Source organism: Staurois parvus, unplaced genomic scaffold (assembly GCF_062004578.1).
Source record: "Staurois parvus isolate SC_StPar_1 unplaced genomic scaffold, SC_StPar_1.0 ptg000259l, whole genome shotgun sequence".
Lineage (NCBI taxonomy): Eukaryota > Metazoa > Chordata > Amphibia > Anura > Ranidae > Staurois > Staurois parvus.
Genome location: NW_028318055.1, coordinates 32,501 through 45,847, shown reverse-complemented (window position 1 = coordinate 45,847; position 13,347 = coordinate 32,501). Strand labels below are relative to the sequence as shown.

General features: G+C 43.0%; 1 protein-coding gene across 2 annotated transcripts in view; it reads right to left on the bottom strand.

Moving 5' to 3' along the window:
- Nucleotides 1-13,347, bottom strand: part of SEPTIN7 (septin 7) — a 123,489-nt gene that overhangs the window by 84,059 nt on the left and 26,083 nt on the right. For both annotated transcript variants that reach the window (XM_089681090.1, XM_089681091.1), the window contains exon 2: nt 3,974-4,080. In XM_089681090.1, the coding sequence (XP_089537216.1) occupies nt 3,974-4,080 (107 nt within the window). The remainder of the gene's footprint in view (nt 1-3,973; nt 4,081-13,347) is intronic.

Sequence of the window (13,347 nt, the reverse complement as noted above, 5' to 3'; positions counted from 1 at the left end):
TATCTTCTGGCAGATGGTGTGGGGGACAACCAGGAAGACATGAGAAGTGGAGCCATCCAGTCTGCAAAAGGTGTCACTTTTATCACCCAAAACTATGTAGGCCCACTCATTATCAAACCAACCAGAATAAGTGCACAGTCCTCAGATCAAATGTATGGTTCATATCAGGGGATATGAGCTGGTAGTTTAGTGTAGGGTTTCCCAATGACCACTCCCAAGTCAGAGCCCCTTCCCTTCCCCTGAGAGACCTATTAAGAGAGTTAGAGTTTGTGTCACACACACACACAGGGATCTCCCAGCAACATCGTAACAGAGGAGATCAAAGAACCTTTCGGCTCACAACTTGAATTTGCTAAAACCAGGCAAGGCAAGTAACTTATCCTGTATTTTCTCGCTATTCTGTTTGCTGTGTCTTTGTATACATATATATATATATATTCTTGTGTCATCTCTGTAACTATTTATTTGCATCTGTTTGACTCTGTTAGAAATAAATCTTTCTTTCTGAAAGTGTTTAACTGTTTCTAAGCACTTACTTGCAATTCACGAATCCCTGCCTTTGAAGAGACGCTACGGTTTGTCATATATCTCTGTATAGTAGGTCTGCGGGCCGTGCTATATAGACCAATATTTCAATCATTATAGTGTATATTTGATAACGGGAGTTTCCCCGTCTCCGACAAAAGTGGTGGTGGCAGTATAGGGTTAGTTGCGTAACTAACCTGACCCAGTAACAAGCGCATCCAGGCTGCAGGCACCGATTGTAGTCCATTAGCTGGGCAATCGCTGTGTAGGGTGCAGCTGGGTGGGGCCTTGATACGCGCGTCACACCGCGGTTTTGGATCGGCCGGCCCTTCGGTCACGAGTTTGGTGAGAAGGTCTGGGGTCTGACGCCGTGGGCGTGACGTATTACTGTTAGTCGCGGCTGTGCGATTGTCGCCTGTTGGTGGCGGTGACCGCGGGTCGTGACACTGACAGTTAGCGCCGCCGGCTGCCATAATACAATAGCTGCAGAGATTTGTCCATCTGCGCTGTTTCGCATGGATGGAAGAATTCGTTAGATCTTTTTACTTCAGTTCATCGTATGGAGGAAAAAACATTTACGTGAATGGCCAGCTTTACCAGTAACTCCGTTTCCAATAATCTTGCAAAACAGCACATGAGAGATCGTCACCGACTCCACCAGGAGCATGAAAATGATCACCCTCTGCAAACTGATCAGTAATAAACACAAATATAGCACTTAAATATACTGCACCACATAAAGATGGAAACCCTTCTGTCCTGGAACACTATTGGTAATCATCTGTCAGGACAGTTCATGAGAATCAGCAATAACTTACAAGGTTAGGGAGAGACACAGCTTGGAGAATTCTCCTACAGGGCTCACAGTACAGGTGAAACTCCAAAAATGAGAATATGGTGCAAAAGTTTATTTCAGTGCAGCAACTTAAAAGGTGAAACTAATATATGAGACTCATTACATGCAAAGCAAGATAGTTCAAGCCGTGATTTGTCATCGTGAAAAAAAAAACAAAAAAAAAAAAACAAAAAAAAAAAAACAAAAAAAGGTTTAATGTCACTTTAAAGGACAACTTTACAAATCTCAATAGGTTACACCCGGTATTTGGGGTGTAACATGCAACATGTTGAGCATCCACCATCTCACCCCCGATCCGCCCTTCCTTGCGACAGCAAGCGTGGGACCTTCACACTGCACCCGCTGTCACCATTCAAAAACAGTGGGAGCTCAGCCTACATCGCCATATCATTCACAGAGCTCTGTGAATGAATGCCTACAAGTACCATCAGCCATTGAGGCCGACGACTTGTAAATAAACCGCGAGGGCGCTGGTGAGTGCACTGAGCTTCCTGGACTTCAGCAATTGCCTGCCTGTATCTGAGGCATTGGAAGACCGTGATCTGACAGATTACAAGAGCCTGACATTGGACCTGCGATCTGTTGATCATGGGCGCAATGCTTTACGGGCTTCCAAGAAAATAAAAAAATGCATATTTACCTGCAAAAAAAAAAAAATGTGCATGCGTTTTTTGTTTTTTTTTTAAAGGTGAACTTGTCCTTTAAAGTAAAAGAGCAATTACAGAATGCATTGAGCCAATATTCGGGCTCTACCACAACTTTCAGCTATAGGCATACAGTGTATGTAACAGATTAACATGTAGCCTAAACTCAGCAAACTACAAAATTATAGTACAGAACATTTAATACATTTCTGTTGAAAAAAGGTACTAATACTCAACAAAAATATCAATAGATGAAATGGTGGACTGTGCAAAAATAAGTACACTCTAGGCTTCAGAAGCTGGTATTGCCCTCTATTTCTTGTAGGTTTTTGCCTAACTGCAATACAGCAAAAGCAACCCCAAACCAAAACATTATCACCATCATGTTTCACAGTTAGTATGATGTTCAGTACTTCTTTAATGTTGTCTTTGGTTTGCACTAAACATGTTTACGGTTACTGTGAGCCAAAACGGATCTCCAAAACTACAGCTCGTGTGATGCTTCCAGTTTGCAGTAGTCAGGACCTACCACAAGTGGTCCAAAGAAAGAAAACTGGCACCATATTTGCAACTTATTGTTTTCTCCTTTTTTTTGTGTTCTCTTTTTCTGTACATGGCACTTAAGTATGCAGTTTATTTCTGTGTCTCTCCATCAGTACATATTCTGTAATATTCATCGAATCCCTTGTATGTCTTACTCCTGTTGGTCAATGCATCTGTTTGATCCCGATTCTCTGCTCCTATCTATTCTATAATAAAATTCTTTGTAAAAGAAAGAAAACTGGCAAACTGGAGACGGGGTCATGGGTGTCCAAGGCTCACTGATGCATGCTGGGAGTGAAGACTAACTCATATAATCCAAACCAATAGAAGAGCTACTGTAAGCGCAAATTGCTGAAAAAGCTATTGTTGGTTTCAATAGAAAGATGTCTGAACACACGGTGCATCGCAGATTGTGGAGTATGGGGCTGTGTAGCTGCAGACAGAAGGGTGTCCATGCTGACCCATGTCCACAGGAAAAAGCACCTACAATTGGCACGTAAGCATCAGAACTAGACCATAGAACAATGGAAAAAGGTGGCCTGGTCTGCTAAATTAAAGAATGCTTTGAGGAACACAACAATGCGTTTGAGGTACTGACTTGGCCTCCAAATTCTCCAATTCAGTCAAGCATCTGTGGGATGTGCTGTAAAAACAAGTCTGATCCTTGGAGGCCCCATCTCACAACTTACAGGACCCTAAAGGATAGGCTAGAGCCAGATACTACAGCTACCAGAATCTACCTTCAGAGGTCTAGTGGAGTCTATCGTTCGATGTGTTATGGTGGCTTATGTCGTCATGGATGATTGGTGTAGAGTTTAAATTCTTTTTTTTTTTTTTTTTTTACTATCTATAACTCCTATGTATAGAATAAGAGAACTATTTCTATTTACAGTTAACCTGGCCATAGATGGATTGAAATTTGGACACTTCCGCAGGGACCAGCGCAACTTTGAGCCACGCATGTTCAACAGATGTTGATTGATCGACTAACGTCTGTTGAAGTAAATTATTTCGATCAGCCTGGCTGCAGCCACTGCTCAGTGTATTCTGACAATGTAGAGTCCCCCCGTCAGAATACAATGTCCCACAGCAGAGGAATTCCTCTATCCACCTTGCTTGTGAAATAAATACAAAACAATCTGTAGGCTTCCTGCTGCATAGGGCAACACCACAGTCAGTTGACAAAAAAATGCAAAAAGCAAAAGAGAAAGAAGCAAAAACAATGCACTATGGCCGAGAATGCTTTTAAAAGTTGAGGAGGGAGAGAAATCAATGAAAACAAATGCCTAAAGCTCCCGGCAGGGCACTTATTTCATGTATAGGCTTCAAATCTAACTTGCTCTCCATATGAACAGGTCAGCAGCTTATTGCTTTTCCCACGACTATAGAAACACAACAAACTCACCTGAACCGTCTTCTTAATTCTGTGCGATGGACCAGGATAATCCGGAGCATATAAATCCGTTAAGAAGAGTGAATTTATTAGAGTCGACTTTCCCAGACCAGATTCACCTATGAGACACAAAATACATGTTACAAGTTTAAACTTTGTCCTGCTTGTGAGAAACATGAAAAGTCACAAAAATCATCATAAATCACCTCAAATCATAAAAGAAGGCGTCAACATTTTTGCTCTTTTAAGGGAATATTATGAAAAGAGAAGTACAACCAAAACTCTTCTGGTCATACCTCCCTCTTCTGGGTCACAGCAGCGCAATCTGTTCAGTTCTGCATTCCTGTGACCCAGATTCACAGGAATCTGGTGTCACAGAACCACTTCAGGGTCTGTAGGGATCCTGGCTTTAACCACTTCCCGACCGGCTGGCCGTTGTATATAAACAGCCGGATGGTGGCAGTGCAGGGTCAGGTGGACGATTATAAACAGCCTCCCTGCACCCTGCTTGTGCGCGCTCCCTGGGAGCACGCAGCACCGCGATCCGGTGCCCGCTGTGTCCTCCGGACACAGTGAAACACCGATCGTCGGACGGGACCTCTGTATGAGGTCCCGATCATGTGATTGCTGATTGGCCAATCAGTGATCACATGCAAAGTAGTAAGCGAGATGTCACTTCTGACATCATTGCTTACTACATGTGAAATCTGTGAATGATCACAGAGATCACATGGTACAGGGCCCTTCACAACAGCCTTGTACCGTGTGACAAGCTGTGACCAATCACAGCTCACTCAGTACTTCTCAATGGCTGCAAGAATGCAGACAGAGAGAAAGAGAAATGATTGCTATTACATCCTATATGGGTGTAAAAGCAATCAGTGTAAAAAAAAAAAAAAAAAAATCTTCATCACCCCTCACAAGTAGTACAGTGTCACCATAGTGACACTGTACTGCTAGGGTGACAGTAAGTTAAAAAAAAAAAATATATTAAAAAAATAAAAATGTAAAAAAAAAAAAAAGTTTAAAAATTATAATTTTTGGTTATAAACTAATTTGGATTTTTTTTTTACTAAAAAGATAAAACTGAATACATTTTGGCCAAGATTTATGATGAAATACTATTTATTTGCAAAATTTTATTTAAAAAAAACACTTTTTTTCAAACTTTTTGGACTTTTTCATTTACATAGCAAAAAAAATAAAATCCCAGCGGTGAATAAATACCACCAAAATAAAGCTTTATCTGTCTCAAAAAAATGGTAAAAAATTCATATGGGTAAAGTGTTGCATGACCGCGCAATTGTCATTCAAAGTGTGATAGCGCTGAAAGCTGAAAATTGCCCTGGTCAGGAAGGGCGTGAAAGTGTCCGGACAGGAAGTGGTTAATGTCGGAATCCACCCAGATTCCTGAGGGGGTAGCTGGCTCAGCCTCTCAACACAACGCTTAGAGCATGGGCCTGCCCCTCCTGCCCTCTGCACCGCACTCCAGTGAGGGCTGAAGGGGCAAAGCAGAGAGCAGGTGGCTGCCAGTCACTGCTCTGTGCTCGGAGAAGATCAAGAATTGAGCGATCAGCAGTCATATGATCGCTCAGTTTTCAGTCTTAGAGCCAGCGGGTGAATGTTTACTCTTTTGTAATCCCACATGTTTCCTTCAACATTTCATGTGCTATGTATTGCTGCAGTACCTATCAGAACGCACCGGTGCAGTCATTCTACAATACTGACAATTTTCTTACACACATACATAACACTACAGAAAAAAGGAAAAAGGATGTCGATAAATAGATGCGGATAATTCCAATAGAGAGGAATCTGATCAATATGCATTCAGTTAATCCGGGAACATCTCAAACTTAAACAGAAGAACCAACAATAACTAGTCTTAAAGATCATAAATATCTACTAATTACTGTTTAATCACCAGGAAAATTATTTAGCAGAAAGTAAAATGATAAATCATTAGATATATCTAAAAGCCTCCCTCCGAGGTGCGCTGCTCTGCAGAAAAGTAGGCTGCTACTTGTGCTCCTTGCTGCAAAGGCCAGTTATAGGTTGGGGTGGTGCCATTTGTTTGTAAAGTTGGTGAATTGGTGAGGGGACGCCGTGGATACCTTGGCTGCCATTGTGCCTTTTGCTGGGTGTCCAGTTCGTCCCTGTACCTTTAAGGAGGGGTGGACTCCCCCCAGGCATACCTGCCCTCAATCTATCCATTGTTATATACAGTATGTGCTCCAACTTTGGAGACTCCACATTTATAGGATTTAGGACTGCAGTACACTGGGGTACCGCCACGTGACCTCTGCAGCTTATACATATATTTGCAAATGTGTGCAAACTAAACCCCTTGTTTTACCACCAACGGTTAGCCGAATTCGGTTTGTTGGAGGCTGACCGGTAAGTGAGCTGGAAATGTTTGACGTTTTTTACATGCTTTGTCACCCTTCCATGTGCTCCTTGCTACAAAGGCCAGTTATAGGTTGGCGTGGTTTCCATTTGTTTATACTCTTGGTAGTTTTACAGCCCAAACAAGGCCAAGAATTATAAAAAATGTGATTGTTTGAGAACATGTTTAGATATGCATATGAATCATCTTAAAGTGTTTCTAAACCCCGGACCCCGCATTCACTATATCCGGTCTCCCCGGACCCCGCATTCACTATATCCGGTCTCCCCGGACCCCGCATTCACTATATCCGGTCTCCCCGGACCCCGCATTCACTATATCCGGTCTCCCCGGACCCCGCATTCACTATATCCGGTCTCCCCGGACCCCGCATTCACTATATCTGCTCTCCCCGGACCCCGCATTCACTATATCTGCTCTTCCCGGACCCTGCATTCACTATATCCGGTCTCCCCGGACCCTGCATTCACTTTATCTGGTCTCCCCGGACCCCGCATTCACTATATCCGGTCTCCCCGGACCCCGCATTCACTATATCTGATCTCCCCGGACCCCGCATTCACTATATCCGATCTCCCCGGACCCTGCATTCACTATATCTGGTCTCCCCGGACCCCGCATTCACTATATCCGCTTTCCCCGGACCCTGCATTCACTATATCTGATCTCCCCGGACCCCGCATTCACTATATCTGATCTCCCCAGACCCTGCATTCACTATATCTGCTCTCCCCGGACCCCGCATTCACTATATCCGCTCTCCCCGGACCCCGCATTCATTATATCCGGTCTCCCCGGACCCCGCATTCACTATATCTGATCTCCCCGGACCCCGCATTCATTATATCAGGTCTCCCTGGACCCCGCATTCATTATATCCGGTCTCCCACAGCATACAGTACATTGAAATGCAATTAGTTCTTAAACTAAAAATTCATTATATCTGGTCTCCCCGGACCCTGCATTCATTATATCAGGTCTCCCTGGACCCTGCATTCATTATATCTGGTCTCCCCGGATCCCGCATTCACTATATCTGGTCTCCCCGGATCCTGCATTCATTATATCAGGTCTCCCCGGACCCCACATTCATTATATCTGGTCTCCCCGGATCCTGCATTCATTATATCTGATCTCCCCGGACCCGGCATTCACTATATCTGATCTCCCCGGACCCCGCATTCACTATATCTGGTCTCCCACAGCACACAGTACATTGAAATGCAATTAGTTTAATACATATAAACTGCTAAATACCTTTTCTTATCAGCAGTTACAGCAGTCTTGTGGCTTCTACAGTGTCCAGCAGAGCAGTGGGTAAAGCTTGTAGGAGGAGTTTTCATTATCCCAATTGTCAAAAAAAAAAGACTGCATAACCTCTGACCCTCTGTCTGGACAGTGCCGATTGGCCCTGTGCTGATTACACTGTTCAACAGGTAAAAAGTTTTGGGCATAAAATTAGCTAATCTTACATAATTTTGGGGTGCTGAAAACGAAAATGACCCTAAAAAATGTTGATTGGCTCTAGTTTCCATGATATATTCACCCATCTAATGACGTAAGCCATTCAAAATGATGATGCAACTTCAGCTGCATATTGCGCAATTGATACTGGTGACCAATAGAAAATGTCATGTATACTGAGATGATGCAATATTAGCCTGTAATTGCATCACTTCACTGCATAAAAGCTGCAGTATCTGTAGCTGATTGGAGTTCGTCTTTACATTTGGTTTTCTGCTTATATAGGCTACTCAGTAATGCCTCGAACTTGTGTGAATAAAGCAGATAATTTCTGCTATATCTGCGGTGAAATAACTTTTATCTCACAAAAAAGGAGGATAACAGGAATGATTAAGAAAGCCTACAACTTGTATTTTGGCTGCAAGATAGGAGACCAGGACAAGAGCTGGGCACCACATATATGCTGCAATTCTTGTGGGACGGCACTGGAGCAATGGTTGAATGGAAAAAAGGCATCTATGCCTTTCGCTGTGCCAATGATTTGGAGAGAGCCAACAGATCATGTTAGTAATTGTTACTTTTGTATGGTGCCTCCAATTGTAAAAGGGCTAAATAAGAAGAAAAAGTTATCTGTGCACTATCCAAATATTCCATCGGCAATACGTCCAGTTCCTCATGGAGAGGGGCTACCAATTCCTAAAGCACCAGAATCCTTCGTGGTTGAGTCAAGTGAGGAAGAACCTGAAGCGTGTAGTCACGTGCAGTTGTAAGAGATAGCCCTTTCCTCGAATACAAGAGAAAAGCCAAGAGAAGCAAAACCGACACAAACTGAAGACAAAACTAGTGAGAATCCTAAGTATTAAAATGATTCAACTTCGCTTATGGCTATCATTGTTCTTGGTAATCCTATGCAATATATTATGCCATTTAGGCTTTGTTATGTATCAATATCACTTGCTTTATATTTGTGGAAAGACATCTATCTATATAATTATTGTGCATTATGTAGTCATTACACCTATAGTAGAAAACTTTCCGTTTACAGAAAAACTAGAGCAAATTGACAAATTTCATTGTTATATTTGAACTCAGAATGTGAAATTCATTAAGAAATGGATCCTTTTGTTTCCAAAACTGGCAAAAAATAAAAATTTGTTGAACAGTGTTACATGCACTCTCCCAAGAAAAAAAACCTCTCTATCAATACACACCAAACTGAGCATGTGCAGCATGCCCCCAAGGCTCTGTTCTATCAGATGGATTGGGGATAGCAGAAGGGGAGGATCAGAGAAGACATGATGAAACCTTTTTACACAATGCAGAGAATTAACCCCTTAGGTTCCCCAGTGAGTATAACAAGCATGCTTTACTGCATCTATAGACCGATTGCACTGTTGTGGGTTTAGTAACACTTTAATTTGAGCAATCTTATTGACGTGTTAATTACAGAATATACACACAAACAAGTTTCTGCTCTGCATTATGTACAGCATTTACATGGAGACAACCTGTTCTATCCTCTCATCTCACTGCTGATGAACGATTCTATTTTAGACAGCGCAGAGCGATTAACTTGGATGTAAAACATTTATCTTCAGCTTTTCAGTGGGGCTGGTTATTCCAAAGAAGGGAAGTAATGCAAGTAAACTGGTTATCTTAAAGCCGAGAGCATTTGCTGGTTAAACCATAGAAATACAAAAAACATTAATATGCAATATTTCACATTCGCCTGACTAAAAAAAATATATTTTATTTGAAATTTTTTTTTTTTTTAAGCCCCCACTATAAAAAAAGAAAACTAGTATTCATTTCAGAATTTATAGCTATCATTTTGGCATTAGCCACAGCAAAGGATAACCTAGTCCACAGGTCAGAATATTTCTGATTGGAATGTAATAGTATTTCATACATTGGATGTGGGTGTGTACGGTGGTGGGTGTGTAGGGTGGTGGGTGCGTAGGGTGGTGGGTGCGTAGGGTGGTGGGTGCGTAGGGTGGTGGGTGCGTAGGGTGGTGGGTGCGTAGGGTGGTGGGTGCGTAGGGTGGTGGGTGCGTAGGGTGGTGGGTGCGTAGGGTGGTGGGTGCGTAGGGTGGTGGGTGCGTAGGGTGGTGGGTGCGTAGGGTGGTGGGTGCGTAGGGTGGTGGGTGCGTAGGGTGGTAGGGTGGTGGGTGCGTAGGGTGGTGGGTGCGTAGGGTGGTGGGTGCGTAGGGTGGTGGGTGCGTAGGGTGGTGGGTGCGTAGGGTGGTGGGTGCGTAGGGTGGTGGGTGCGTAGGGTGGTGGATGCGCAGGATGGTGGATGCGCAGGATGGTGGATGCGCAGGATGGTGGATGCGCAGGATGGTGGATGCGCAGGATGGTGGATGCGCAGGATGGTGGATGCGCAGGATGGTGGATGTTAGTGGATTGCATCATCTACCAGCTTTCCATAATTCTGGTATCTCACCAAAGAAGTACCCTGCTGTGTATCACAGTAAAACTTCCTCACCAATTAGCACAACCTGTTCAGAAATACATCATTGTACTGTTGTAAAGGGTCGTAAAAAAACAAAAAAAAAAACAAAAATCCCCCACAAAAACAAAGTAAATTTAATGCTTTCCCATGGAAAACAAAGACACCGTTGGCCCTGTTAATGGCTCAAAGTAAATTTTGATTTTTTTGGGAAAGGTTGCTATGACTTAAATGACTAAAGATATTCTAAAAACTGCTTAAATACGTAAAACCAGCATCACAGCTGAATGCATAACACATAGTATCACCGGTTTACTATATTACTACTAAATGAATTAAACATGTAGCCATGGAGACCTCCCCTCGGTCTTTGTAAACGATGCCAAGCATCGCTCCATGTAAAGGCCAGTGAATAAAGCAGGAACAGCGGTAGCAATTAACAAATATAAAGGCACATTACAGCACCAATGCGCTGACTGAACTGCCTGACAATAGTGCCATTTAGAATGTAACTGGGACATTTAAAAGCAATGCCAAAAAAAAGAGCTTTTTCAGGAATAAAAAAAAAAAAAAAAAAAAAAAACAGCAGCATTTTTTTTGGAATCCAAAAGTTTCCTTTCATTAAATTTCTGTAGGACAGGTTATTGGCAATTGTCTGAGGAAAAGACATCTTTGAAATATTTATCTCCATAAGAACTATTCAACCACATCCGCCGCTGACAAAGCCGCAAAACACATTCTGGGAGTGATGTGGAGGACGGCTTGTGATCAGTTGCTAAGGTGGGGGCACAGTAAGAATGCCAAGCAGAAGGAAATCTGCAGATTAAAGTGTGAAAACCATCAATAGTGCTGGGCTCTAATCAACAAACAAAATTCAATGAAATGAGCGATTTGTAACATCGGCTGTAAAATCTATACAAAAACTATAAGTCTGGACAAATATGATCGAGTTACAAATATAAACACTCCGCTGTCATGACAACAAGGGAAGACGTCCAAAAAGGAGAAATTACATATCAGTTCAGCAAGCCTCTGACTCTGCCAGACCCAATGGACTTTAAAACATTACATGGCCACTAATGAGCCGGAACCTAGAAGTGACACCAACGAAGAACACATTTGTAGGGACACTTCATTCACGATTCCGACCGGAGCCACAGTCCTCTGCTGAGGTCCACCATAACCGCCATATCCTCATCCTGGCATGCCGGCTGTACATCGCTCACATATCCAATAGGGTATTTACAGAAAGAACATGTAAATCTCATGTTCCTGATATGCATCCGCTGTACCATGTACTTGGATAAAAAAGTATCATCTTCTCTGTGTTGCTTCCTTTGTGAGGTATCCATCGTATTTCCACCAGTCTCTAGGCCTTCCTATTAAAAGCTGATGACACTAGGCATGAAAGCGCAGCGTAGTCAGTTCTCTAGTTGTGCTGGGAACTCAGCCTGCTCTGCTACAATGATCAGACTTATCCTGACACGCCCACCCTGCACAGCCATTCACTGAGAAGACCAGTTTGCTGCGGTTTCTCCTCCCCCACCTCTGTAAGCATCTTATGCAGTTGAGAACAGAGGGGAGGTGATCACTGATAAAAAAGGAGGGAAAAGGTATTTATAATGAGATATATATATATATATATATACACACACACACACACACACACACACATATATATATATATATATATACACACACACACACACACACATATATATATATATATATATATATATAGACACACACACACACACACACACACACACGTTTTACCTTGCATATCTATTTTACACTGTATGGGTTGCATGGGCTCAAATCACACCACAAAAGGCACCTGTTTGGGTATTGGGAGCATTCACACAAGTACTCGATATCAGTGCAATCCTAGTTGTAATTTAAATGTTAATGCAGATCCTCTGTACACTGTTAGTATACAGAACACCCCCAGAAGTGTAGTTTCCGGTCTGTGTGATTGGCTCACACCAATGGACAGTATCTGACATATTTGGCTGATGCCTCTGGAATCTGGAAATCAGACATGGACACCACTACTTTCATGATCTCCACTTGTTTCGAAGTCCCATGTAAAATGTTCTCCTGCAACGTGAACCCAGGAGGTCAGCCGCTTGGCACAGCGCCTTTTAGAGAAGTTCTGCATGCTCTGTAAGAATACAAAGCATTCTCTCATTAGATGAGGTGGAGACGCAAGACTGACATCATGACTGACATGTTCTCCACCTCATCCAATCAGAGAAAGCTTACATTCTCTGAATGGCTCCTGTGCTGAGCGGCCAACCTCCTGTATTCACAAGGCATCAGACCAGCTGCTCATCATGGGACCCGGAAGCAAGTGGAGATTACTGGAGTAGCAGTGTTTACTTCAAGGATTTCCAGCAGCACTGACCATATATCATAGCATGCTGATACCTGAAATTATTCTGTACAATTGGTTCTGAAACAGGTGAACACTGAACAATCCAAACCAATGCTTATGATAATGACAAAGGATCATTCACCCGTGGGAACATGTTGCACTTGTTTTGTGGGCAGAACGTGTAACAAGTTCTGACTGTGGCACCTGCCCCCTCTCGCCCTGTGACAGCCGTATGAGAAGCTCCCCGTATTAGCGGTCACTTTTTGAAACCAGCGTGGCCGTGCAAGGCTCCGCCCACATCATTCATTCTTAGAGTTCTGTGAGTGAATGAACTACACGCCTTGATGGCCTTTGCAGCGGTCAGCTTGTAGTTTTCAATGGACTACCATGGCACTGTGGTAGTTCATGGATTCTGACACAGGGTATCTGCTTGCCGTATGAGGTATGAACACAAATACACTGACAGGTTTGCAGGAGACCACGCCTTCAAGGCTCCAAAAAAACAAACAAAAAAAAACAAAAACCGTAAATGCACATTTTTTTTACCTGCAAAAAAATTGGACATATGACCTGAACCCCATAGAGAATCTATGGGGCATTGCCAAGAGAGAGATGAGACATGAGACCGAACAATGCAGAAGAGCTGAAGGCCGCTATTGAAGCATCCTGGTCTTCCATAACACCTCAGC